This window comes from Eubalaena glacialis, chromosome 14 (assembly GCF_028564815.1).
Source record: "Eubalaena glacialis isolate mEubGla1 chromosome 14, mEubGla1.1.hap2.+ XY, whole genome shotgun sequence".
In the NCBI taxonomy this organism is placed as follows: domain Eukaryota; kingdom Metazoa; phylum Chordata; class Mammalia; order Artiodactyla; family Balaenidae; genus Eubalaena; species Eubalaena glacialis.
In genome coordinates this window covers 21,638,044-21,665,516 of record NC_083729.1, presented here as the reverse complement: position 1 = coordinate 21,665,516, position 27,473 = coordinate 21,638,044, and the positions used below count along the sequence as shown (strand labels likewise).

At 52.3% G+C, this 27,473-nt stretch overlaps 2 protein-coding genes across 5 annotated transcripts; both read right to left on the bottom strand.

Annotated features, from left to right (window-relative positions):
- Positions 1-574: 574 nt before the first annotated feature.
- Positions 575-22,986, bottom strand: CAD (carbamoyl-phosphate synthetase 2, aspartate transcarbamylase, and dihydroorotase). 4 transcript variants are annotated; one of them, XM_061210417.1, is made up of 45 exons: positions 22,698-22,986; positions 22,314-22,453; positions 20,004-20,133; positions 18,999-19,141; positions 18,685-18,826; positions 18,327-18,498; positions 17,938-18,123; positions 17,654-17,766; positions 17,188-17,333; positions 16,799-16,930; positions 16,424-16,657; positions 16,076-16,297; positions 15,688-15,876; positions 15,318-15,442; positions 15,007-15,137; positions 12,209-12,321; positions 11,720-11,964; positions 11,257-11,503; positions 10,794-10,892; positions 10,381-10,605; positions 10,112-10,294; positions 9,667-9,885; positions 9,224-9,391; positions 8,429-8,611; positions 8,205-8,309; positions 7,530-7,769; positions 7,202-7,283; positions 6,734-6,900; positions 6,404-6,568; positions 6,128-6,259; positions 5,705-5,906; positions 5,139-5,329; positions 4,899-5,039; positions 4,586-4,687; positions 4,093-4,189; positions 3,761-3,811; positions 3,424-3,468; positions 3,147-3,316; positions 2,962-3,036; positions 2,228-2,440; positions 1,898-2,023; positions 1,544-1,699; positions 1,357-1,458; positions 1,075-1,169; positions 575-959 (listed from the first exon to the last, which is right to left on the bottom strand). In XM_061210417.1, the coding sequence occupies exons 1-45, from the start codon at positions 22,777-22,779 to the stop codon at positions 857-859; spliced, it is 6,729 nt and encodes a 2,242-aa protein (XP_061066400.1). In that variant the 5' UTR covers positions 22,780-22,986; the 3' UTR covers positions 575-856. The 4 variants fall into 4 exon arrangements, with proteins under 4 accessions (XP_061066400.1, XP_061066402.1, XP_061066401.1 ...); XM_061210419.1 differs by having other exon boundaries at positions 16,259-16,297; XM_061210418.1 differs by lacking the exon at positions 3,761-3,811.
- Positions 22,987-23,137: 151 nt separating this feature from the next.
- On the bottom strand, positions 23,138-27,342 carry ATRAID (all-trans retinoic acid induced differentiation factor). The gene is made up of 7 exons (XM_061210713.1): positions 26,813-27,342; positions 26,573-26,694; positions 24,694-24,765; positions 24,386-24,457; positions 24,163-24,284; positions 23,696-23,793; positions 23,138-23,470 (listed from the first exon to the last, which is right to left on the bottom strand). The coding sequence occupies exons 1-7, from the start codon at positions 27,035-27,037 to the stop codon at positions 23,366-23,368; spliced, it is 816 nt and encodes a 271-aa protein (XP_061066696.1). The 5' UTR covers positions 27,038-27,342; the 3' UTR covers positions 23,138-23,365.
- Between the last annotated feature and the right edge of the window lie 131 nt (positions 27,343-27,473).

Sequence of the window (27,473 nt, the reverse complement as noted above, 5' to 3'; positions counted from 1 at the left end):
AAAGATACCTGAGCTACTCCACCTCAGCCCCCTAGCCCAGGGTTCCCAAGCGAAAGTGCTCCTCAGCCCCCCTTACCCTAGCCCAGGCTGAAAAATCCAGTGAGGCAGTCTCCCAGGGAGAGCAGGTAGGAGGAGCTCCTCCCAGTAAGGGCAGCTGGAGAACTCCAAGCGAGGTTTTGAGGATGCAGTGGCCACCTCAGCCACTGAGGAGAGGACTACCCAGAGGAGAGGAAAGGCCTACGGGATAACGAACACCACTAGCAGGACGCAGATGCTCAGCCCTCCCTTCCCCACGACTCATGCACCTGGATTGAGGAAGGAGGGCTGGACACGTATCAGTGTAGTGCAGGCCGCAGAGAGCACCAACAGAATGGCGTGTTCCTGCCCAGAACCCCAAAGAGCCACCACTCTGAAAATGGGGGACTGGCTGCCCCCCTGGCCAGAACGTGAGCCTGCCCGGCAAGGCTGCTCTCGTATTTGGGAAACTATTCTCGTTTTCTAGAAGAAAGCTCTGCCTATTACACTTAACATCCTCTGCTGAAGCCAGGATACATGCAAGGAAGCAAGAACCAGAGGCAGCTCAGCTGTTTTACTAAGTCAGTGGATAAGTAACAGTAGAGATTTCAGGTGCAATAAGGGAGACGGGGCCGAGCGGGCCCCAGCATCTGAGGCCCCACCCCCATGCTAGACAGCTCCAGTCCAGTCCAGCGTCTGAAGCGTGGTCCACATGTGTGTGCGTATGAGCACATGACCTATCTGGATGCCCCAGAGCATCTACTAAGTGTGCTGCCTCCGTGGAGGGCACCGGATTCCATGCCCAGCAGCTGGGCCTGAGAAGAGGCTGAGGAGTCGGGCCCTAGAAGCGGCCGAGCACGGTGGCTAACAGAGCCATGCGGATGTACATGCCATTCTCCGCCTGCCGGAAGTAGGCTGCTCGGGGGTCCGAGTCCACCTCCACACTGCAAGAGAAGGAAGAGTTACCATGTGGCCCAAGACAGCCTGAACAGGACTGAGTGCACTCCCAGAGCCAGACCCCCGCCCCCAAGCATATCCTCAATTTTGATGCCATGTCACCTTATCTCATTGACTCGGGGCATTGGGTGCATCACCACCATCTTCTTCTTGGCCCGGGTCATGATGTGGGGAGTGAGGATGAACTGGCCAAAGCACTGCGAAGCAGAGAGGGGCCCCGTTAGCACCTCCGGGCAGGGGTGGCTATGAGCCCACGAGCCCGGGTTTCACCCCCCGGTCCTCGCACTCAGTTATCGCCAGCAAGGGACCCAGCCTCCCTGGCTGCTAGCCTCCCTGGATGCCCAGCAGCTCCGGCCCTGGCTTCTCCTCAACCCTCGTGCTCACAGCTTCATACTCCTGGGTAGAGCCGAAGCGCTCCTTCTGGATGCGAGTCATGTAGAGCACATCGGTGTCGGGCAGCGCCTCCTCAATGCTCTCAAATTCCTCCTGGAGGGTGAGGCCCAGCCAGGGTGAATGTGGTGCCGGCGCTGACTGCCCAACCCAGGTCCCCCACGGGTTCCCAGGGCCTGACCTGCTTGGTGCCGCGGGACGCCACGAAAGCCCGCACGTTGGGGGGCATGCGCAGGCTGGGAGGCGCCACGTAGCGCAGGCTGACGCGATACTGGGTGAGCAGGCAGGCCAGTGAATGCACCGTGCGTCCGTGCTTCAGGTCCCCAACCATTGTGATCTGGGGAGGAAGCCGGTCACCAAGAGGGCCCCCAGACTGAGCACACCCCCACCCCCATTTTAAAGCTCTCGGCCTCAGGACCAGAATGTAGGCCTCAGAATGCAGGCAACATGCCCTGAAATGCAGAAACCACCTCCCAACTGTCCCCCTCTCCAGACCATCACCAGGCAGGCCTCCAACCCCTGCCACCACCCTCACCGTCATGCCGTTGACCGTCCCAAGCTCCTCCCGGATGGTGAAGATGTCCAGCAAGGCCTGGGTGGGATGCTCTCCGACCCCATCCCCGGCATTGATCACTGGCCTCCGGCAGTGCTTGGCTGCCAGCTGTGAACACGGGGACAGGGAAGGAGAATCCTGTCTTCTGCGTCTCAGGGACCCCCACTCCCTGCCGCAGTCCCACTCCTCCTGCGTCCCCGCACCCATCTGGCCCGACTGAGACCGGCAGTCACAGGAAGTGTGGGCAGGAGGGCCCTTGTGTCCCTGGGTCCAGCCAAATCAGTCCTGCCCCGGCACGCAGGCCAGCCTCACCTCCACTGCGCCGGGCTGGGGGTGCCGCAGCACCAAGACGTCGGCGTAGCAGCTCATGGTCTGCACCGAGTCAGCCAGGGATTCACCCTTCTGGACGGAGGACGTGGCTTCTGAGAAGCTGAGCACGGCGCCCCCCAGCCGGGCCATGGCTGCTGCAAAGGAGCTGCTGGTCCGCGTGCTCACCTCGTAGAACATGGAGGCCATCACCTTCCCCTGGGGGAGGCGGGAGTCATGTGTGCACACACGTGTTCATCTTGGGGAGCGCGTGGGCTGATGCCTGCCTCCCCAACTTACGCAAGAGGGGTGCTAGAACCCTTTCCCCCAAACCTTCCCATGACCTGTTGTAGCCTTGACATTTCCACCATAGTGTCACTCTGAGCTAAAGGTCTGCCTCCAAAAAGCCATTGTTAGGCATCTGAACGAGACATTCATTCTCTGGGAGAGAAGGAAATACCCTAGACTTCTCTCCCACGAATACATCAGCACCAACCAAGTGACCAGATTAGCGGGCCTGTGTGCTGGTGCTCAGGGCCTCGCAAGTCAGCTGAATACTGACCAGAGGAGGGCAAACATGGGGGCGGCCTAGAGAAGCAGGACCTCCCAGAGCAGGGCTTACCTATGGAGGGTGTGGACTCACACGAGGGGACCTATGGCAGGGGAGGGAGACCCCTCTGACCACTGCACAGCCCTGCTGACACGGGCCTGGATCCCCAGCCCACAGCCCTGACCCTGACCTTGAGAATGTCGAGGCTCCGCTCCTTCTGCACCATCATGCGCAGCGTGTGTGCCACGTTGAACAGGTGAGACATCTAAGAAAGATCCCAAGTCAGCTGGAAAGGCGGTGGCCCCCAGAGGTCCTAGCCCCGACTCTCCAGATCCTCAAAGCTCTGGCTATCCCCCTCCTCCCTCCCCCAGGCACCTGATCCTTGGTGAACTGCTGGACAGACAGGATATGTTGGCCCACTAATGAGTGCAGCAGGGGTGAGGTCTGGGGGTGCAGCAGGCCAGGGGTCCCCAGGTTCTGGGGCGACGCCTGTCTAGGTACTGGTGGTGGAGGGTAGCAGGTGCCATCAAGGGTTCCCATGAACTCTGCAGAGTGAGGGACGGGGCAGAAGAGGCTGGTCAGAGGGTTCCTCCTACCCAGGCCAGATCAGAGAGGTCCCCAAGGTGAGCGCGTGTTCCGGGGAGTCTCTCACCTGGCTCAGCTGCCTTCCGGGAGGTCTTCTCCTTTGGCTCCTCAGCTACAAAGAGGGCAACAGGACAGATGTAAGCCTGTGGCTGAGGTGTGTGAAGAGCCCCCGCTTCCCCAGGACTCCGGATCACAGTGTCTGTGTTAAACCAACTCACACCACAGCAGCTAAAGCAGGTTAGGTGAGGGCAGGAAAGACTGGCAGCTCTGGGCACGGACACGTGATTTCCCACAGGGGCTGTCGTGTGTGATCAGTGGTGCCCTCCCGGGACCCTCCCAGTTGGCAGAAGGATCCTAGGCAGGGGGAACGGCCAGGCTCACACCAACCAACAACCTGGATTTACCCCACGCTCTGCTGCCCCATGGGATCCCAGCTCCCAGGCGGAGGAACACAGCTGCCCACAACAAAAAAGGGCCTGTGAGAAGATGCCGTGGGATGCCTCCCTCATGCTGGGCGGGCTGATTTAGGCAAAGGGGGGCACAGCAGGTCAGAGGGCAGCAGGAAGGACAAGGTAAGTGGACAGAGGTGAGGTGCTAGGGGGTGCTGGGACAGTTCCTAGGCCACAAAGCCCCCAGCCTCAGCCCACCGGGGACACTGCGGGGGAGAGGAGCCCATCCCGACACGTCTCTAAGTCCAGGTGGCCCCACCCTCCACGTCATAGGACCTTCCTCTTACCTGGCAAACCTGGGTCAGAGGCTCGGTGGATTCGGGGCGGCAGGTGGAAGCGGCCATCGGGAAGCGCTGGGACGCCCCGGCGGGGCCTCTCCGGCGTCTGGAGAGACAACACTGGGTACTGACCTGACCCTCCTCAAATTCAATCCCTCAAGAAAAGCCAAACTGCTCCCTGTCTGCTAGGATTCTACCTCCATCATGTCCCCTCAGCCCCCCCTCCCACTGGGCTGCCCTCAAGAGGCGCGGGCCCACTGGCCTCTCCGAGACGTCTCTCTGGTTGGGTTAATAATGGGTTTGTGTTTCCTGTGGGAAGACTCCTAAACTGAGAGTTAATTCTGTGTTTTGCAGTAGAGGGGGTAGGTGGTGAGGATTTTAAGTGTTAAGTGACGAACGTTCCACCGCCCCGAACCACCAATGAAAATGTTTATGCTGTTAGCCTCGCCCGTGACTGTACCCCCCACCCACCCCCCGCCCCAGCCCAAAGCAGCATGGATACCGTGGTTAGCTCACTGGCGGCGGGGGCCGAGGGTGTGAGCTGGGGAACAGCCCCCTGCGGCCACTTGCGTACATCCTGTCCATAGCCCGGCGGCACCAGCACCTGCGGACAGAAGGCAGGGGCGGGCAAGTGAGCCAGACTGGGGTCCTAAAGGGGTGGAAGCCAGCGAGAAGAAAAAAATGCCCTGGGGACCTGCACCCACCCGCACCCAGGGCAGTTGAACGGGTAGTGGGACCACAGAGATGTGCTGGGGGTGGGGAGGAGAATAGCACGAGCAGGTCACGACTGGCCCGGGCATGGGCCACACACGTACCTGCCCATCAATATAGGCAACCTCTCCTCGCAGGATCACACGGCGGATGGTGCCTTTCACCTTCTGCCCTTCAAAGGGTGTCCAGTGGGCCTTGGAGAAGGGCATGTGGTTGGGGACCGTCCATTCGTGCTCCAGATCCACCTGCCAGAGTCACGGGTTATGCCGGGCACGGGCTGCGGCGTGGAACAGCTCCCAGGGCTGGAGAGCCCCTGCCCCCCGGCCACATAGGTGTCCCCACACCTCCACATAGGTGTCCTCCTGGGGGGGCAGGTGGAAGATGCGCCGAGGGTTGTGGTGCAGTCGCTGCAGCAGGTCATCCAGGCTGAGCCGGCCCTCGCTCACTGCCGTCAGCAGTAGGGGCAGCATGGTCTCCAGCCCCGGGAAGCCGGGGGGTGGCTGGGGCCCACACTTCTCCTCCACGGCGTGGGGGGCTGGGAGAAGAGAGCATGACCCCCGGGACCAATCGCCTCCACACACGAGAGGTCACGCACGCCACCAGGATGGTGCCTCACTACCAACCCCGATGCTAGTTTTTTCTGGGAATCAGAAGGTAGGGAAACTGGGACTGCTGTCATCTTTGGGCGCCCACACCTTTCACCCACATTCTCTCATTTACAGTTTACTCATTTGCTCATTCGTTCTTTCAGTAAATATTTATCAAGCACCTATGACAGACCAGGAACTGTATTAGAGGCTGGGATCCTACCCAGATCAAGGCCCAATCTTCATGGAGCCCAAGGTCCTTGCCCGTGAGGATGGGGCACGAGCCCGCCTGGGCAGAGGGGGTTCGGCCTGGGCCCTCTCACCATGGTCGGAGGCAAAGCAGTCGATGACGGCCATGTTCTCCCATAGGGCTTCCACGTCCTGCCGGGAGCCAAGCTCAGGCCGAACCTCCCCCTTCCCGGGCCCCAGATGCTCCAGGTCATCGCGGCTCAGGAACAGATGGTGGGGCGCCACCTCACAGGTCACCGGCAGCCCCCGTGCCTTTGCGGCTTTAATCAGCAGGATCTGGGGGAGAGCAGGGAGACCTCGAGGAGGCCTCCCTCCAGGCCCCACCCTGCAAAGTCCCCGCAGCCAACCTCCCCTCTCGGAAAGTCGTGGGGCAGATGTGCTGGGTACGGGCTCCAGGCTCCCCTGCTCGTCCCCTGCCCCTCTCCTGCCCCCAAGGACTACCCTGATCACCTGGAGTTACTGGGAAAGCAACAGGGGCACCTCTGCTGGGCTCTCACCTCTTCCTTCCGCGCCACGTGACAGATGTGTACCGAGCGCTGGGTCAGCTGGGCCACCATGAGGACGGCGGCGACACTCTGCTGCTCTGCGTGGGCCACAATGGGGAGGTGGGACGGCCACGTCTCGAAGTGCTGGGGGCAGGAAGAACATTCTGGGACCGTGCAGAGCCCAAGCCCTCACGGAGCTCCTGACTCTCACTGCTGCCAGCCCACTGTGCGGGGCCCTCAAGCCAGGAGGTACTGGTTGGCTGCCTCCTCTCACCTGCCCACCCCTACCTCCATCCACTGGGCCACACTGTCCAGCCGCAGCTCAGAGAAGGTCTCGTTGAGGTAGAGCTTCAGCCCTGCAGCAGACCCAGCCACAGCACCCAGGGTCCCTGCGTTTTCCGACGAAGCTCCGAGGAATAAGGCATAGTCACAGCGGGCGCCGGCCTCTGCCAGCTGGAGAGGGTACATTTGAGATTAGGCCCCTCAGCACCGGTGCCAGCTTGGCACCCATGCGTGGCCTGGGCCCCTGGGGAGGGGCAGAGGGAGCAGGGTTCAGGGAGGTGGGGGAGGCTGGTGGGGGCATGTGGGTCACCAGGAAGCAGGAGAACAAGGGCTCACCTTCTGTGCCAGGGCCAGAGCAGGGGCATCGATGATGGGGGGCCGGGTATTAGGCATGGCACACACCATGGTGATGCCCCCGGCCAGGGCAGCCGCTGTGCCTGAGGCAAAGTCCTCCTTGTGTGTCCCCCCTGGTTCCCGCAGGTGCACGTGGACATCAATCAATCCTGGGAGAACACGGAGGCAGCAGATTAGAGGAAGATTCTGAGACACGAAGGGCATCAAGGAGGTGAACTGGGGTGGCAGGAAAATAAGCAGCGACTGATACGAGTGAAGAGGTGGTGAGGTTCGTCAAGGGCATAGTGGATGGAGGAAAAAAAGAGTTTACAGTGAGGAAGATTCTGGGCCCTCCCCACTCTGTACACTCCAGGGCAGAGTGGGCCCCACGGCCATCCTTTGCTGCACCCAGGGTCCATGCCAGCTTCTACCAGTGTCCAGAAGCCAGGTTCTCTCAAGAGATGCACTTACCAGGTAGCCGCACGAGCTTCTGGGAGGTCATGCAGTCAACATGCACCTTCAAAGGAGGGGCTGGCCCAATCTGTCCTAGGGCCTGCAAGGTGGAAACCACGGTCAGCTTTGACTTAAGGGCAGCCTGGGAGGTGCAGATAGGGATTGGGTTTTCCCATAAAGCAGGCTTCTGCCTCTCTATACCCACCTTCTCTCTCTGCAGCCACAAGGCTTGATTACTAGCATGGCTGTTTCGTACTGAGGTTTCCCAGCCCCAGGGCACGCTCACTTCTCCCTCCTCCCCCACTGACACTGGCCGCCCCCTTCCCGGCACCCAGGTGTCAGTTACCTCCACAAACAGTTTGGTGCACTTGATGTCGATGATGAGGGGCACGGAGAAGTCAGCGGCCAGGCGCCGGGTGCGGTAGCCCTTGGTGACGAAGGAAGAGAGACGCCGGCCCCCGGCCCCACGCATGGACAGGTTAATCACTAGCTCGAAGTTTTTCTCAGCGAGCTGCTCCAGGATGCTTCGCTGTGGTGGACTCTCTCCATCCACTGCTTCTTCAAAGTGCCAGTCCACAGCCGTTACCTGTGGCCCAGAGACAAGGTCGGGGCCAACCTGAGCCTGGCAGGGGCCAGGAAGGCCAAGCTGAAGGGAGTAGAGGCGGCCCAGGAGCCCACGAGGAGGATGGGGGCCAGGCTACCCCTCTTTGCTATAGGCAAAGCATTTTTCTTGACAAGAAAGGTATCTACACTATGGTTACCAAGGACTCTGCGGTATGAGCCCACACATCACACAGAAAGATAAAATTCTGGAAGGAAACATGCCAAAATGTTAACAATGGTGGGGAGACCATGATGGAATTCTTTTTTTCTCTTTGCTTCTCTGTATGTTCTACTGCTCTACATGGAATATATAATCTGTACAATGACAAGAAAAGCAGGGGAACAGGGAGAGAATTCCTGGGTGCTCTCACACCCTTGGAGAGCGGGCAGCGTGGGGTAGGGTGGGAGCAGCCCATACCTTGACACCGTGCTCTGTATAGAAGTCAGCAGTGCCCAGACTGGCGTAGAGGCTGTAGCCCAGGCTCTCCAGCAGTCGCACAGTTGGGAGCAGCTCACTTTTGTTCTGAACCAAGAAGGAGGATGAGGCTGCGTTTCCCCCGTCTTCCACTTCAAGGTCAGCCCTGGCACAGGGAGCCAAGGCCATCTGTCCCCCCATCTTCAGGCACCCCCCGGATTCTGTACCTTATAGCTGCCAATGGTCAGCAAGATGTTCTTCTTGGGGATCTTAAAGCCAGTGCTTAGCATGGCCTTGAGGTAGGCCTCACAGCGGCTCTCCCCAAAGCCAGCCACTTCCCCGGTACTGGTCATCTCCACACCCAGCACCACGTCAGCACCCGCCAGGCGGGAGAACGAGAACTGGGGCACCTGAGAGAGAAGGAGGTGAGTGAGGCCCAGGCGTGAGGGGCCCATATCCTGCACCAGTGGGGTGGCCTCAATCCCCTCTCTTGGCCTCCTCCAGGCAGCGGGGTGAGCCTTCCCTGTGCTGCTCCACGTGAACCCACCAATCATCAGCTGCTTCCCAAACATGCTCGGGCTCCCCTCGGTCTCCACGAGGCTACTCCCTGGCCTTGGAACACTTCCTCAACAAGCTCGGCCAATCTCAAATGTCACGTCCTGACCGTCCTCCAAGGCTCATTCCAAATGCCACTTCTTTTCTTGAGCCTTCTTGAGGGTCACCACCCTCTCTGGAAGTCGCACCTCCTTTAGCATTTTGTTTTTATCTCTACTATGCAGGTTTATCACACACTGTTCTAGAAACAAGCTGTTTTTGGACCCGACTTCTCTTGCCTCCCATCACTAGAGGGGAAGCTCCTAAGAGACAAAAACCATCTTATTGCCCTGACGGCCCAGGAAGGCCTTGCCCACAGGAGGTGCTTGGTTTATACGTCGACTGACATACAGCTTGTGCAGGAGATGAACTCCCTCCGCTATTTGCCTCCCCGCTGACTGCTAACCTCGGGCTTCAATCCTCCTTACCTTTACCCCCACGACTCCAGAGCCAGTCATGAGCCCCACAGGCTCCACTTCTTCCCCCATGATGACCCGTGTGGCCAAGGCTACTAGGTCCACACCCAGTGTCTTGGAGACGAAGGGGAAGGAGCGAGAGACACGCACGTTGCATTCAATGACTTTCAGCTGGTCGTCCTGGGCAGAGAGGGATTGGTCGGGCCTTCCACAGGTGGACTTGTGACACCACCCCAGTGACCTTGGCTCTTCCCCTCACTCATCATTCTGTGGGTCATCAACCCGGGACAGGGGGCAGGGTGACTGTTACAAACCCTGACAATACTGTGGGCTCGAGCTGTGACCCTGCCCCTCCAGCTTTCCTCCTCCAATGAGGGCTCCCTGGCACCAGGGCCAGCACAGAACAAGGAGGCACCACGGACCTCTGGTCCCTGCCTTTAGCCCCCTCTTACTACCTTGGCAATGAGCTGCAGATTGAAGGGTCCTGTGACCTGCAGCTCCTGGCCCACAGCGTGCACGATGGCTTTGATCCGCTCCAGGGTTTTGGCAGTGATGTCCTGCGGCGGGGTCACCAGCGTGGCATCACCTGAATGCACACCTGCGTTCTCCACGTGCTCGGAGATGGCGATGGCTGCCACCACACCATCACAGGCCACAGCGTCCACATCAATCTCCTAGTTGGGGGGGGGGGGGGCGGGCGGCGTGCAGGGCAATGTGATGTAGAGCAAGGGCCATTTTCTTCTCCCGCTTGCCCCTGCCGGAAGCTTCCCTTCCTTTAAGAGCCCTGACACAACCCATCCTATCCAGCCCACTGTGCCTACAAACTTCTGTAGGACCAGAGAGGGGAGTTGCCTCCGAGGCTGGGAGCCTGCCTGCCGAGACTTGTCTGCAGCCTCCCACCTTGGCCTCCTGGATGAACTTGGAGATGACCACGGGGTGCTCCTTGGAGACAGCTGCCGCACTGCTCAGGAAGCGCTCCAGGTCCCCATCGGTGTAAGCCACATTCATAGCAGCACCACTTAGCACATAGGAAGGGCGCACGACACAGGGGTACCCCACGGTCTGGCAGAACTGGCGAGCAGACTAAGGGCAAAGGGAGCTTAGCTGGGTTGCTCACACTCACCCATGACATCATCCAGCCTCCAGCCCCCCACCAGGCCCCAGCCCACCTCTAGGTCACTAAGCTCCCTCCACTGAGGCTGGCTGATACCAATGGTGTCCAGGAGCCGGGAGAACTTAAAACGGTTCTCAGCTGAGTCGATGGCTTCAGGGGAGGTGCCCAGCACGCGGCACTGTTGCCGATGCAAAGCCATGGCCATGTTGTTGGGCAGCTGCCCGCCCATGGACAGGATCACGCCTTCAGGGTTCTCGAGCTCATAGATGTCCATCACCACCTACGGTGCAGGAGAAGAAACAGGTGTCGGTAGCAGACAGGGTCAGGGGTCTAAGCCTTCTCGCTCACTGCTCTTCATCCTTCACCCACTTCCCCTCAAACCCCACAAGTTCCAAAGAGTCTTAGGTCCGTCAGCCACTCCTACTTGACTGGCCTCCCAGGCTAACAGGCAGCTTTCATCCGTCTCACCTCAAAAGAGATCTCATCGAAGTAGAGTCGGTCACACATGTCATAGTCGGTGCTGACTGTTTCTGGGTTGTAGTTCACCATGATGGTTTTATACCCCATCTGCCACAGCGAGGGGAATGACATTCAGCAATTAGGTGGGAAGAAGAGCACCGAGAAAGTAAAGCCAAAGCAGTACTTCAGAGAGTACCGCCTCAGCTGTCTCTGAAATTGCTGTACAGGACGGCTGCCTTGGGAGGGAAGTAAGACCAGCAATGAAGGTATCGGAAAAGCAGATACAGAGTTCTGGAGAGGAACCACATGTGAGGCACAGGATGGCCTAAGGGGACCCCCCAACCCAAAGCCCTGTGATAGATGTAAGGTGCAGCAATGACTAGAAAGTGCCAGGATTGAGTGCGCGTGGAAGGCAGCTGCCAAAGCTGATTAGAACAGCAGAGAAAACGATATGAAAGACTAGCTCTTGGACCTTTCGGAGCTGCTGGATGCAGCCCACAGCACACCAGTCAAACTCGACGCTGGAGCCGATACGGTAGACGCCAGAGCCCAGGACCAGGACATGAGGCGTTCGAAAGCTGAGGTCATGGGTGGTGCCCCAGTATGTCAGGTACAAGTAATTTGTCTGGGCTGGCCATTCAGCTGCAACTGTGTCAATCTGCTTCACCGCTGGGCAGATCCCCAGTTCCTGACGCAGCTTGCGAACAGCCAGCTCTGTGCTAAAGAAGAAGGGTCAGAAACATAGGCCCTGGGAGTGGGGTATGGACCAAGTAGAGGGCGGAGATCCCAGGCAGGGATCAGAGAGGAAAATTCCCAGGGACGAAGGTCAGAGGCCTCCAAAGCTCCCCACACCCTCGCCTCTGAGGGCCCCTCACTGGTACGAAGGTTCTCTGCCCCACACTTCTCAGCCCGAGGCCCTCCCCGCCATCCCTGACCTGAGAACTGCGAGGGCAATCTGCTTGTCTGAGAAGCCGAGGCGCTTGGCCTGCTGCAGCAGGTGTAGGGGCAAAGACTGTCCACGGTGTTGCTCCAGCAGCTGGGTGTGTGCTACGATCCGCTTCATTCGGTGCAAGAACCAGCGGTCGATGCGAGTAAGTTCATACAGGCGATCCACCGAGTAGCCAGCCCACAGGGCAGCTGCCACCACAAAGATGCGCTTGTCTGTTGGAGTCTCCAACTCCTAACGGGGAGAGGGCAGACAAGCTAAGCCTCCGTTTCCTCATCTGTAGAAACAAATCTAGTGATACGTCCTCATAATAATGAAAAATGAGAAATGAAATCACTGAATTCTCAGCAAAGTGAAAACACAGCAAAGGTCCACAAGTGACTGGTGCTAGCATTACTGGTAACAAGCTCAGGGGCTGGGGACAGAGAGAAGCAGGGTCTGTTCTGAGGGTACTGCCAGGGGAAGGGGAGCCGCTTACCATATCACTGACGGGCTTGACTGTGTGATCAAAGCCCACGCAGTTCTCATCCACCATGCGCAGAGCCTTCTGGAAGGCCTCCTCAAAAGAACGCCCAATGCCCATGACCTCACCTGGAGGGATACCATGTGAGGACTGAGGGCCAGAGGGCAGAGGCAGCTGGGGGCATGCTGCCCAGAATGTCTGTAGTTGTTTGTTTTTTTTTTTTGGCCTCAGCTTGTGGCATGCAGGATCTTAGTTGCCCAACCAGGGATCAAACCCACACCCCCTGCAGTGGAAGCTTGGAGTCTTAGCCCCTGGATGGCCAGGGAAATCCCCAGAATGTCTGTAGTTTACAGTCAAGTCCCACGGTGGTGGGATTTATGGTGTTTCATTGAGAATCTTACACTTGCACCTCTTCTCCCTACCATTTTCATGTTTTGTGTTTATTAGTGAAGTGAAACTAAAATGCCTAAAATGGGCATGTGGATACTGGAACATGTTGCAGTTTTACCACAGAGGCCCCATCCCTGATGGGTTATCCAGTTATTCGGTTTGCTTTATTCATATTGTGATGACACCATCTGGGATCTGGCTCATCCTTTAAAACTTTTAAAAAGTCTGGATAACAGGAAGATGATCCCATTACTCCATGAATCCATCCAGAGCTAATCACATTTACAACTATCACTTTAGAGTACTTCCTCCTGGACTTTTTTCAAATATGTTTTATACATGATCATAGTAGACATACAGCTTCTATCCTGCTTTTTCCCTCATGGTAAGCTTGTTCCCACATTCTATGTCACTTTATTACCAGCAGTTTAACTCCTGTATGATTTACCATAATGTAACTGCTCACTTACTGTAAGACATTTAGCTTTGACGTGTTCATCATTCTAAGTGAGGCTGTGATGTTTTCCGTGCTTTAGGTTATCTCCTTAGGATACCTTTCCAGAAGTGCATGGGCAATAAGTAAGATAAATCTTCTGGCCCTTGATAAGTATTAGTGGCTTTATAGAAGTTTGCGCTTTACAATACAAAGTATAAATTTAACCAATCTTCTAAGAAGTGTGTATAATCATTTAAAACAAGTCTTGCTAATAAGCAAAAATAATTCTCTCATTTTAACTAGATTTCTAACTACTAATAAGAGGGAACTTCCCCCGCCCCCCAGCCCTGCTTATTGATTTCCTGTTCTATAAAGTTTTGTTCATGTCCTCTGACAATTTACCCTAGGGTCTTCAAATATTCCTTACCAAATGTATTTTTCTGTTTACAATCCTAATATTTGTTTCTTTAAAAAATTTTTAAAAACGCCAAGATGGTACCAGTAATGTTAAGTAAGTGGATGAGTGATTTTGTTCAATTCCTTTGTAATGTGGTTATATTATAAAAGTTTTTATCTTGGGTAAAAGAGAAACCCAATGCACTCATACATGCAAGCCTAGAAAAATCCTGGAATCATATATATCCCCAAATTAATCTCTGTATGACAAGATTACAGGTGATTACTCTTCTTTGGTTAAACTATCTTTTCTAATTTCTCAATGATTCATGTATCTTACTTGTATAATAAAAGTTACAAAAAGTTACCATGGAAGATCACACTCCAAGAACACTCAAATAGATGTAAGATACTTAAAATTAAATGTCTCATCTAGGAATCAATTTTTGATTGTCCTATTTTCAATCCACTTCTTTTAGCCACAATTTATGGCTTCATTCCCACGTTTATTATAATTTTTACATAACAGAAATTCATCTCCAGAAGGAACATCTTGGCAGTCTTGCAAGATTTCTAAAAGTTCTGAAATCATATCTGAGCTTAGACTTACGTGTTTAAAGGCTACTATTGTCTTAATGGAAATTTGGAGCACGGTAAAATGCTATTATCCTTAGCTAGTGGCACTTTGGTACACGCACATGCTTGTTTTAATGGAAATGCTTTGCAGGACAAACTAAGGCAATTTAAAGGGTCAGTATAAGGAAGCATACTAACTCAATCCCAGCACGCTCTCCACTGCTTGGAGGCTGACCATCATGCCCATTCATTATTCATTACTAAGTGTCCCTGTTTTTATGAAAAGGTGTCTGATGTCCTGCTCTGATCTTAGACATTGTATTAAAAAACATTTCATTTAGTGACCATGGCAGGAAGTGCCCAGAGAAGAAGATACGCTCAGCATGGCTGCCACTGCGCTGACTTGGCCTTAGAAGTGTTCATAGGAAAACAGCAGTCGTCGTTTCCCTGAAGCAATCAGTATTTAAACGAGCATGGAGAACAAACTGTCACTGGTAATAACAGCCTAGTGACGAGGCCATGGGCAAAATGTCATGAAATGCCGTGGGTGGAGTTTCATGGAACTGGTCTCACCCATGACAGGCAACGTAGCGTAAACAGAGGAACATATGCAACTAGCAACGGATCTAGTTTTCAGTTCTTGGCTCCGCCCTTTACTCAGGCACACACTTTCCTTCTGTGGGCACCTACTTACTCATTTGTAACATGAGAGAAATGAGAGAGTCCGATGGCTATCACCCCATCCCAAGATTTTTGACATGCCATCTGGGGAGTGGAGGTAGCATGTGTATTCTGACAGATTTCCAGATGCCTTTGATTCCCGCCCCTGAGGAGGACTGCTATCTTAGTTGGAAATATCCCTATTAGTTCTGAGAAACCGTGTTCCCAAGAAGCTGCTCATATAGGAGCTGAAAGATCATGCCAGGGAACTGACTCTATGCCATTCTGGATTCTTGGGACATGTGGGACCCCATGAGGTGATCTGGGGAGGGGTCTCTTGGGATGTGTCTCTCACCGACACTCTTCATGCAGCTCCCAATCTTTGTGCTGACGCGGAGGAACTTGCTGAGGTCCCAGCGAGGAATCTTCACCACACAATAATCCAGACTGGGTTCAAAGGCTGCTGTTCCCCCTGTCACCGAGTTCCTGGGAGCCATCAGGTGAGGGTGCCAGAAGGACAGAGCAGGAGATGTAAATGGTGAGCTTCCAGATAGTTCTCTCCATCCCACACACCCAGGCCAATGTCCTTTCCATGTTCCCTGTCCCATAATGTTTTTTTTAGCTCCCCACCGCCTTTCCTCCCTGATCTCTCCCCAACCCTTGTACCTGAGTTCAGGTAGAGAGACGCCCAAAGACAGCTTGGCTGCCACATAGGCCAGTGGATAGCCTGTGGCCTTACTGGCCAGGGCGGAGCTGCGAGAGAGCCTGGCATTCACTTCAATGATGTAATACTGCAAACAGAGAGAACAGAGAAAGAGTTACCAGATAACTGGCCTAGAAGGTCTGCCTAGGAAAGGTCTCCGAAAGGCAGGAAAATAAAGCAGCATCCTCCAACCCAAGGCCCAACCCTACCAAAGATAATCCCAGCTTCTACTCCAGGGTCTGTAGGGTTAAAGGGCCTCTTGGCCTAGAGGCCCCAAAATTATGGAAGGCGGTCCAACAGCTACAGTATCAGCTCCACGGCCTAGAGTCTCACCTGCTCAGACTCAGGATTCAAGGCATACTGCACGTTGCACTCCCCAACAATTCCAAGGTGCTGAGTCACCTTGATGGCCGTCTGCCGCAGTAGCTGGTACTCCCTGTCGTTCAGCGTCTGGCTTGGAGCCACCACTATGGACTCCCCAGTGTGGATGCCCAGTGGATCTAGGTTCTCCATGTTACACACCTGTGAAGGGAGAGTCCCAGAGTGGTCACTGCCAAAGGGAGTCAGGAGAGGTAGGAGGCTGCATCCCAGGGTCCTGTTGCCTCTGGAGACACACCCAACCTGGGTCTGAGGGACATCGAACTCTCAAAGACGTCAGCCGGACCCCGGCTCTTACAAGAGCTCATACTGCCTGACGCTACGCCCCTCCTCCGTCACTCACCGTGACACAGTTGCCATAGGTGTCTCTCACCACCTCATACTCAATCTCCTTCCATCCTTTCAGGGACTTGTCTACCAGCACTTGGCTGGTATGGGCAAAAGCTGGGGCCACGAGAGCAGAGAGCTCCTCTTTGTTAGAGGCAAAGCCAGAGCCCAGGCCCCCCAGGGCAAAGGCTGCACGCACCAGCACGGGGTACCCCAGTCTCTCGGCAGCTGCCTGGGCCTGCAATGAGCAGAGACAAACAAATGGGATCAGGCCTTGACTGCGTGCCGTGCAGAGGGCTCCTGGACCCGGAGAGAATACGATGTCAAGGAAACGACACCCGTCTACCCCAACCGTGCCTCAAACCTGCTCAAGGGAGTTTGCTGCCTCACTGGGGGCCACGTGCTCTCCGATCTCGGCCATCCTGGAGGCGAAGGCGCGCCGATCCTCAGTCAGCTCAATGGTCTCCACAGGTGTGCCCAGGACCCGGACCCCATACCGAGCGAGCACCCCAGCCTTGGTCAGCTCCACACCACAGTTCAGAGCTGTTTGGCCCCCAAAAGTCAGTAACACGCCATCTGGGCGCTCATTACGTATCACCTGAGGGAGGAGAGAGGAATAATAGGCATTAAGACCCTGGGGTTAGGGAGTGGATCAAAGAATTTGGAAAAACCCAGAGTGACACAGGATCCCCCTGCCCACGTGGGTCCCCTCCTCAGCCTAGCCTCACCCGAGTCATACCTGGGTTACGTAGTGAGGTGTTATTGGGAGGAAATAGACCTTGTCAGCCAGCCCCTGGGAGGTCTGCACGGTGGCAATGTTGGGGTTGATCAGCAACGTCTGGATGTTTTCCTCCTTCAGGGCCTTGATCGCCTAGGGGGACAAAAAGGGCATATCGGCCTCGAATGCAGAAGCAAGATTTTCAGTCTTAGACCAGTATTTCTCTTCCTCTTCTCCCCTCCCTGGACTCTCAGTCCCTAAAAACCCACTTCTGTTCCTCACCACCTCACCTTTCTGCACGTTCCCCAGATCTCCTGGGTCACTTCCTCCCTACAACTAATGTTCATGCCTCAGACCTATCTGCTCCTGAGGGCCACACACCCAGAGGGTCAGGGACGCACGTGCTTTACCTGAGAGCCTGAGTAGTCAAACTCTCCGGCTTGGCCAATGGAGAGGCCCCCTGAGCCCAGAATCAGAACCTTTCGTGGTGGTGGAAGCCCAGAGCCTGGGGTGGGAATCCCAGGGAGACAGAGGTGCTCAGCCAGCCGCTCTCGAACTATGGAGGCAAAGAAAGTCATAGAATGTTAGAGCTGAATGAGACCCGAAAGGTCATCTAGATTAACCCCTCACTTTACAGAAGAATCAAGAACAAGTCATGCCTCTAACGAGTGGCAGAGGCAGGACCAGAAGCCAGGACTTGTGATTCTGGGTTCCTTTGAATAGAAAAAGCATAAATGAATCATCTTGGCCTGACTGCCTTCCCACCCCTCCCGCCTAACCTCCCAAACACCTATCAGTTTCCCGAGACAGGTCCATCTTATGCCTCTCCTGGAGCCCATTCTTAGATCCACAACCCAGTTCTACTCGAGTGCTTACCTGTCTGGCCCCCAGGGTTACTGGTGGTGGCTTCTTTCACAGTGTCCAGAAAAATATCAAAAAGAAGTTCCATATCTGAAGGGCCAGCCTGGTGCTCTGGGTGAAACTGGACACTGTTGAAGAGAGTGGATCACGAAAATTGCCATCATCATCGGCAGCCTTGGAGGTAGGTAGTGGGAAAGATGACGGGGGCCACTGCTGCGCTTTACTTTTTGATCTTCAAGTCCCAGTGGGCTTCAAAGCTGTACACATCCAGTCATCATGCCAGAACCACCCAGGCTCACCTGAAGAAGGGCAGGCTCTCATGTACAATGCCTTCATTGGAGTGATCATTGGCGTTGGTGAAAAGAGGAAGCCAGCTTGCTGGCAGTGAGTCTGTTTCCACAGCAAACCCATGGTTCTGGGATGTTAGAAAGCAGCGCCCAGAGCCCACCAGCAAGCATGGCTGGTTATGGCCTCGGTTCCCATACCTGGAGATGGAAATGTACTGAGTCACAGGCCCCTTTCACCCTCCCTTCACTACTGTACCAAACCCAGCTCTTGCTGATCTCACAATTCTCACCAACCCCCACTCCTATTTCAACACTAATAAACACCAACTCTATTCCCATTCCCAAGACTCCCCACACCTCATGTCAGAGGTGTGGGCACTTCCTCTCCCCACAAGTCCCACCTCATCTTGTAAGTCTTGGCCCCAATGGCTAAGGCCAACAGCTGGTGTCCCAGGCAGATCCCAAAGACAGGTCGGGGGTTCGGTTCAGATAAGACACGGCTCAGTGTGGATACCACGCTGGGATAGGAGGCGGGGTCGCCAGGGCCATTACTCAGAAAGAGACCCTCATACTCTGGAGTGGGCAGAAAAGATGATGTCAAAACCCGTGGTTCAACTAGAGAGAAACACCACTAGAGTAAAAGCCCTTATCTCCACCTTCTTCCCTGCAGCTCATTTTGACTTTCAGCAACTGGACCAAGGGCCAGAACTTCCACCCATGCTGTTTGTCTGTGACCTTGTACAGACCTAAGCTACTCACCCTGACTGTCTAATGCGTGGTCCCAAGGTACCACAGTGACCTCTGCCCCACGCTGGCACAAGCATCGGATCTGATTATACTTGAGGCCACAGTCCAAAGCAAGGATCCGAGGGGTACCCCCTGAATTGAATACCCGTGGAACCTGAGGAATAAAGGGCGATGGTTGACAGCTGTGATTAGTAGGTATAATATGCACACACCAATCCCTACCTTGGAGGCCTCTTTTGGTTCTCCCTCAAGTGTTCACCCCCCAGTATGGGCAGAATATAACTACTGTGCTTAGTCTGGAATACTCTCCCACTCTACCTCTGTACCTTAGTGGAGACCTCTGGCACCAGGGCACGGGCATTGGGGTCCAAGAAGGGCAGGGTTGAAGGCTCCGTCCCATCCTGGACCAGCTTTCCCAGCAGAGACCCTTGCTCTCGCAACTTCTTAGTCAGCTCCCGAGTGTCCACTCCTGCCCAAACAGCAGACTCTGAGAGATTACTCCCCCAACGCAGTCACGCATGACGTTAGACTTCCATTCCAGAGCCTGAGTCACACACAGCTGTTCTATGGGCATCAAAAATCCCGGGCTATCCTGCTGAAGTACCCTACCATGAAGTACTCTTGCCCTCAAATATCACATCTGAATTGAACCACCACTCCAGATCTGTTTACAGAAAATAATACCAAGGGACAAAAGAACATGCTAAATGACAATACAGGAATGTAATCAATAAAATGCAGACTGTGGGGTACTCTAAAGGAAAATCAACTGTTTGTGTCAAATAGGTTACAAGGCCCATAGAGTAAAGATTATCAACCAAATGCAATGTACAGACCTTGTGTAGACCCAGATTCAAATAAACAGTTTTAAAAAAATCAGAAAATTGGAGAAATTTTAAACATTCCTTGTATATTTGATATTAAGGAATTACTGTTAATTTTTTAAAGGTTACAGTAATGTTACTGTGATCATGTTTTTACAAGGATTTTTTTTTCATAGCTATTGAACTATCTGTGGATGAAATGATATTATGTCTGAGATTTGTTTCAAAATAATCTGGGAGTTGTAGTAGTGGTGATGAAATAAGTTTAGCCCTGAGTTGATGAAGCTGGGGATTCATTATCCTATTCTCTCCTTTTGCAGGTTTGAAATTTTCCATCTGAGTGAGAGCTCAGTTCCTTCCCCCAGCTCCAGCCCCCAGTCTAAAGCTTTCGAATCAGGTACATTGTATCACAATCTTGGACTCAAGTCCCAAGAGTCCACAGAGTCCTTGATTCTTTCCATCTGGGTATCTGTGCTCCACTCAGACACCCCTGTGCTTGCAACATACCTTGTAGGCCAGGTATGCCATGCTGTTGCAGCCACTCATGCAGGGTACGGGTGGCACTCCAGTGGCTGGGTGTGGGGCAGCACTCTCCTACCACCAGTCCTGCCACGTGGATCCTCGAGGATTCAAACCACTGTCGATGGGAGGAGGAGAGTGTGAGGAGCTCAGGGCCACACACCTCCCTGTAGGGCCATGGACCCTGTACTTCAGCCACACTGAATGACCTGTCATTCCTTTAACATGCCAAGCACCTCATGCTTTTGCCTTTTATCAGCAATGCTGCCCCCTGCATGAAACACTGAACACATGGGCCTGGGGTGCCTGATGAGTAATTGAAACGACATTTTCCTTTTCCCTTCCTTTTCTTCTATCCCCTTTTCCATGAAGTCACCCCCATTCTCACCCACTGCAGCTTCTGTCTCCTCCTTAGAGCTCACCTAAGTTCACTTTGTTTCTACTTGACTTGCTATTTCCATTGTATTACAAATGTGTCCAGATGTCTTCATCAGAGAACTATGAACTCAAGAGCAAGGTACCTGACACATGATAGTAGTCAGCGTTTACTGAGGGCCCACTTGGTACCAGGCATTAGAATAGATGCTGGGGGAGGAGCATGAGCGTAAAAAAAGACAAGGTCCTGTGTTCAGAATGTTAATTTGCTACCAAGGGAACCAGAAAATTAACAAAGTAAGGTAGATAAAACAAGATCATAATCACAGGGTGTGATAAAAACAGTGTAGAATAGGCAGGGGCACAATACCTTACTAAATAAAAACAAAGGTTCAAGGTGCAATACTAGGCATTATACCACCACCACCCACCCCCACTTCGTAAGGGATTACCATTAAAAAAAAGGTAATGTACAGCTTCCCTGGTGGCGCAGTGGTTAAGAATCTGCCTACCAATGCAGGGGACAAGGGTTCGATCCCTGGTCTGGGAAGATCCCACATGCCGCGGAGCAACTAAGCCCATGAGCCACAACTACGGAAGCCCGACCGCCTAGAGCCCGTGCTCCGCAACAAGAGAAGCCACCACAATGAGAAGCCTGCGCACCGCAATGAAGAGTAGCCCCCGCTTGCCGCAACTAGAGAAAACCCGCATGCAACAACGAAGACCCAACACAGATGAAAATAAATTTAAAAAAAATAAATTTAAAAAAAAAAGGTAATGTAAATTTGCTACTCAATGTAAATTTGCTACTCGATAGATAAGCTTATAATAACTAAGTAGAGAAACAGATTGTTTATCTGGGAGAAAGTGGCATATTTAAACTACATCTGCTTAGTGGTGGAAGGTTTAAAGAAAGATGAATGTGATCTGAAGGCTAGTTTGGCAGAACCCTCCATGGCTAGGTGTCTGCACATGGACAAGTGCATTTACAGCATATGTGCTGCAAAAGCATCCGTGGTGGGCTGGTGGCTCCAGGAGGCCTTACTCACCTTGGTTCTGTCAGGGCCTCAATTGTGCAAGTGTATAAACTCAACTTTGACATCGTATCTAGAGTTGACAAAGCTGAAGACTTACGTCAATTAACCAAGATAGTGCATTATAAACTAGAATGCAGTGAATTTATACAGAATGCAGTGAATTTATGTGATGAGGAATGGTTCTTCCAGGAATACCAAGCATGTCTCCTTCCTAGAGTTTCCTTTTCCAAGTGTCAGGGTGATTGGGAAAGCATATTAAGAATTAAAGGGTCAGTAACCCTAGAATTAGGACAAAGTGAGTTTTGAGGAATCCTACACCGGAGGCTATGGCTACTCTACAATTAACTTGTGATTTTTTTTTTAATTACTTGAACTCTCAGAGGGCAACTTAGTTTCCAAATTCCAGATGAGGAGGAATAGGAGAAACCTCACTGAGAAGGAAACTGAGTTTCTTATCTACATGTAAGAACTCTACTGAAAAGTGGTAAAGAATGAGGCAAGGTAAGGAAAGCAGGTTTAGAAGATGATAATCAACTTCATTGGTTTGGTAGGTGAACTGTGACCCACCATCACTGAGAAGGGTGTGACCCTAGTTTCCAGTCTCTTTCCCATTAATTTATGCACTCTTAAAGCACTGCTCCCATCACATCACTCTGCTGCTAAAAAATTTTCACTGGTTCCTTACTAGAGCCCAGACTCTTCACCTTCGCCTCCAGCACTCTGTGCTTCTCAAGGTGTTACCTAACAAACCCTGCAGAGTGCTTGTCTATCACTTTAGTGTGTACCTGCTTTCTCCAGAATGCCTAGCGGAATGTCAGTGTCTTCACTAACAGTTAACAATTACTGATTTGAAAAGGAATGTAGAGAAAGCATTGGATGTGGCTACCTTGCTGAGCCCGAACTCATCCACTTCATCTGGGGGGATGCCGTAGTTACCAATCAGAGGATATGTAAGCACTAAGATCTGTGCTTTGTAGGAAGGGTCAGTGAGGGCCTCGGGGTAGCCGACCATACCGGTTTGAAACACTGCAAGAAAGAGGTAGAGCTGGGGCTTAGGCAGGGCACTCTTCGGAGCACTGCCCCGAGCGACGAGAATGCCCCAGTGGAGGCGGCCCTGACCGTCAGGGATAAAAGGGGTCGGGCTGGGGAATGGCGGGGGAGGGGGTGTGCAGGCGGGGAAATGGCGGGGTCTGGGCTGGGCAGGGCAGGCTGGGCAGAGAGGGGCAGCAGAGAGTGGGATGAGGTCGGCAGCCAGCCCGGACTTGCTTACCCACTTCCCCGGCAGTCGACACAGCGGCCCCAAAGGGCTGGCCCCGCAGGACCGACCCGTCCTCCAACACCAGGGCCGCCATGGGAACGGAGCTCAGAGGCCGGGGTGATTACAGAGTAGCGGGAAACGCAGCAAGCCCCAGCAGATGCTAGAACCACGTGAGGACGGCGCGCCCGGAATCGGTCCACGTGGCTAGCCGCGCCGGTGTCTGGATCAAGGGCGGCGTGGACCGCGCAGGAGCCCAGGCGCTCTGGGCGGCGGCAAACTGCGGCGGCGCGGGCAGCTGGCGGCGTGAGGGGCGGGGCCAGGAACGTGAGGGGCGGGGCCAGGGCAGCGACACGGTTGGGTCACCTCCTCTACCCTGCGCGAAGCGATGGGATACCTGAGAAAACCCGCTCTCCCAAAGTAGCCTTTCCCACGCTAACCAAGAGACGAAGAAGAAAAAAACAAAAACTTTATTATGGTCAACAGCACAAATGGGAGCCGGTACTAGTCCACTCCTGGACTGGGTCTACAATACGCAGGGTTGTGCAAATTTCCATCCTCCTTCCGACGGCGGCCTCTGCCTTGGGAGGGAGGATCCACTGACCAATGATGTCTAGGAAGCAAATCTCCCTGGCTGGACTAAGATGGGGATGATCTTTAGTCAGCAGTAAGACCTATGTGGTTCATGAAGCCTTGGCTTTTCGGCGTTGAGTCCCCCAAAGAAGGATGGAGATGGATAATGTGGTGGATCCCAGAATCCCAAAGAACATGAGCAGTGAGAAGGAGCCCTGTGAATAACAGACCGAAAAAACTTCACACAGGGTTACACCAAGGGCTTACAACCTAACACCCAGTTCTTTCCTAGCATACCTGTCCCCTCACCCAGGGCAATTCTCTTATAGTTTCCTTCTCTAGGTGATTTGCATCAGCTCCTGGTTTTATGGCTCTTCTTTCATAGAGGTACTTACTCTATGCATTTCTCTTATCCCTAATTAGAAGACCTAATTCCTCACCTGGCGCATACACTTGTAGCCATGGAAGCCTTCAGCACAAACACACTGCAAGAGACCTGGACCACCAGGTGCACAAGATCCATTCTCAGGACACATTTCTGGGAGCCAGAGAAAAACAGAGAACATCACTGGATTTCATTAGGTATGTTTCCCAAATATCTCCTTCAACTTAGATTCTCTCAACTATTTCTAGGCCAAAGGTAGAGCGGATAGATTGTCTCAACTATTTCTAGGTCAAAGGTAGAGCGGAAAGATTACAGATAATCAGAACATTGTCATCATCATCATCATCATAAAATTATTTTAAAAATATTAACAAAAGTTTAAGACCTTTTCTTTCTGAGGGGTTAAAGCTTCAGAAACCCAAACAAAAGGCACTTAAGCAACTTTACTGTCTTTCTGATCTAAATCGGAGAATACAAGGGAGGAAGGGCAGTTTCTGGAGGGGTGGAGGTGAGACAGCATACCTGAGTCCCCAGTGCTGTTGCAAAGCTTCCTTTGTTCTTGGCAGGTTTGGTTGTTTATATAAAAAGTGACAGTATCCCAAGCATTAATACCTCCAGGACAGTTGACATCTTGTGGCAGTATCCTGAACACAACACAGGCAGTCATAATATGCAGCCTCAAGTTGCTGAGTTCACATCACTGCCTCTCTTTGGTTCTCTCCCACACCCCACACCCCTTACTCACAGAGTCTGGAGCTGGGTAAAGCCATGGAAGGTGTTGGCCAAGTCACCCTGGAGGGGGTTTGCCTGCAGGTCTCTGCAAAGCACACACTGTTAGCACTGTGCTCTAGGAAAACACCTTACTTCCATTCACACATGAATGTGTGTGACTGGTAATCCAGTGTGTTTCTGGACTGGTAATCCAGTTCTCATTCTGAGTTGTCCAAGTGTAGACAATATTCAAACATCCTTTTAGGAGTCCATCCTCAAAGACTTTCCCATCAACCCTTTGCCATAATCACCTTTTGGGAAGGAGGATAATTAACGACTTACATGATGATAGCAGTATGTGCCTGAGGAAAGTATGGACCAGGGTCCTTCAGAGAGCAGTTCTGGAGATCCAGCCTGAGGAAATAAGGTAATCAGCAAAACTGTGTGTCTCTCCCCTTCATCCAAGGTAAGCTAATACAACCCCCTTATCAGCTAATATTAATTGAACACAGCTGTGTCGGGGCCACAACCTAGGTACTCTGGTAGATGTTTTAATCCTGCATTGTCCAATTAAGTCACCACTAGCAACATGCAGCTACTTAATTTAAATTTAAAAAATTCAGTCTCTCATTTGCACTAGCCACATTTCAAGTGTTCAGTAACCACTAAGGTGGTTAGTGGCTACTGTATTGGAAGGTACAGATACAGAACATTTTCATCGTGACAGAAAGTTCCACCGGACAGTACTGTTCTTATCAGCATACCTATGCCTCTGTGCATATATTGAAAGAAATGTGTTTCTTGTCAGGATTAGTGAAACTCACTCACATTGTAATATTATGATTCTCAGATCCATAAAAGGCCGTCATATGGGAAAAAAATTCAAGTCACATAAATGAAAGTTTTTTCCAAGTGCATTTTCTACCACAGATTGGATGGATGTCAACTACTGGATATTAAGGTCCATGCCACACTATTTTTTCTTCAATATCTCTTGCTGTCTGTTCCTTTATTCTACAAATATTTACTGAGTGCCTACTAACTGCAAAATTTCGGAGAATTAAAAATAACATTCAGTATCTTAGCTTGCAAGTGGCTTACAATGTAGTAGGAGAACAAGACCATCACCAAAAATAAAAACAATATGAACATTAAATTACAATATGAACAGTATATAAAATTAGAGTGGTACAGACACTAAGGATTAGAGGAAGTAAAAAATAAAAAGATATTACTCTGGTTTTTAGTAGTAGGGAACATTCACAAAAGACGTTGGAATTAAAGGACAGATATGTTCTAATTTGGTGGAGGAAGGCAATTTTAGGTAAAGAGAGAGGTTTGAACAAAGAAACAAAGGTGGAATGCTTTTGGAGGTAGGAGAGTCTGGCTGCTGCCAGACCCTCATGAAGGGTTTGAGTGGACAAATAATTGAAAGTAATGTTGAAAAGGTGGGTTGGGCCAGCCTATGGTAGTTTCTGGTTTGAACTTTATCCTAGGGCAACAGACAATTGTAAGTCTAATTTTAAAGCCAGAGAGTAATAAGGGGAAAAAAATGGTTTTCAGAAAGTTTAATATAAAGAAGTATTTAGGCAGATGAGGGAAAGAGAAGAATGGAAGCAAGACATGTGACATTTTGAGTCTGAAGTGAGAGTGCTCTGAAAGAGGAAATGTTTAACAGGAATCTAGAGGTACCCACATGTATATGGAGCTTGGAGAGAGGTCAAAGGAAACTAAGAGATCTAGTTTTGGGAGACACCTGCATAATGGTTGAAGCCGTAAGAAAAGGTGGATTCTCAAGAGTGTAAGAGGAAAACAATGCAGAGACTAATCTGCATAAGGGAACAAGAAGAGAAATTTGCCTCAAAGACAAACATGAATTAATGAGAAGGGGAAGCAAACCATATTCCATAGTGTCCTTCAGGCCAAAGGAGTCATTTCATGGAGACACACAGTAAATAAGCCAAAGAGTTGACAATAAACAAAAGAAACAAGCTTAAAAAAATGCTAAAAATTATGACTTTTATGCATTTCAACCAGGAAGAACCACAGGGTTGTTTACTTAGCCAAAAATGCTACAACAGATTTAAAAGTCTGAGACTCATGGTTTAGATGCCTCCAAAACAGGCACAAATATTTATCTCAAAAGCCAATCAGGCAAGCCTTGAAGAATTTGGTTTGGGAACTCTTTTCCAGTATCCAGGGATGTCTTCTCCTCCCTCACCCCAGGATGGTGCCCTTCCAATTCAGGCAGCAGCGGGCGTGCAGCATTAGCTCTGGTGTCTGCTTACAATAAAGAGCCACTTCTGACAAATTTTTCACACTCCCTGGACACTGGATGCATATCTGCAGAAGAGAGAAAACAGGACTCCAGAAAGAAAGCCAAGAAAAAAACAAGGATCAAAAGTTAACTGCCAGTACACTCTCCAGAATTCCTCTAACACAGGGCATGGAAGTGTCCTACCTTTATGTCAGGTTTACTAGAAGACGCATTTCTTCCCCTTGGAACCAGGCGCCAAAACAGCGCACCAGAGAATTTCTGTACCAGATCTTGTCCAGGGAAGGACCTCATCTTTGAGAGTACTATTCGAACATATATATTATGCCCTCTCCAATGACTTCTCAATCTGCCAGCCCCGATTTGGCGGGTGTAAAAGGACTGCAGGTACACAAAGAACTCATCAAGCATTACAGAAAGTACAGTCCTGCCAACGCACAATATAGGGCATTCGTACGCTGTTAAGCTTGCAGAATGGCCAGAGGTCTCGTTTGCAGAAAAAACGACTTAAAGTTATTCAACGATTAAGGAGCAAGGAGGTCAAATTTAGGTCTTTGGACGTCGGCAAGGCGAAGGCGCTGGGAGACAGCGGCGTGAGTACTCGGGCGTGGGAGCTGGCTGGGCTATGTCTAGGGAGGCCTCAGGGACGAAATCGGGGCTGCGCGGAGGCAGAGGAGTGGGAAGAGCCGAGGGCCGGCAAGCAACTGTTTCAACCCAACCTTTAATTTGCTTCAGTACCTCGGGTAGCGCCAAAGCCCCTTCCACGCTCAGAACGAGGAGTAGGGCTGCAGCCCAGGGCACCACGCTCAAAGGACTGTCGAGCCCGCGAGGGGCCATTTTCCGCTCC

Excerpts from the sequence above, each read along its gene's own strand:
- CAD (XM_061210417.1), bottom strand. The coding sequence starts at position 22,779 with ATGGCGGCCCTGGTGTTGGAGGACGGGTCGGTCCTGCGGGGCCAGCCC. Across the intron at positions 20,134-22,313 it reads ATGAGTTCGGGCTCAGCAAG|TGGTTTGAATCCTCGAGGAT; the intron begins GTAGCCACATCC and ends TCCCATCGACAG. Across the intron at positions 2,441-2,961 it reads GGAGCCTCGACATTCTCAAG|GGGAAGGTGATGGCCTCCAT; the intron begins GTCAGGGTCAGG and ends CGCCTCCCCCAG.
- ATRAID (XM_061210713.1), bottom strand. The coding sequence starts at position 27,037 with ATGCTTGATGAGTTCTTTGTGTACCTGCAGTCCTTTTACACCCGCCAA. Across the intron at positions 24,766-26,572 it reads TGGAAGGGCACCATCCTGGG|GCTGGATCTCCAGAACTGCT; the intron begins GTGAGGGAGGAG and ends TTATTTCCTCAG. Across the intron at positions 23,794-24,162 it reads CAACAGCACTGGGGACTCAG|AAATGTGTCCTGAGAATGGA; the intron begins GTATGCTGTCTC and ends TCTGGCTCCCAG.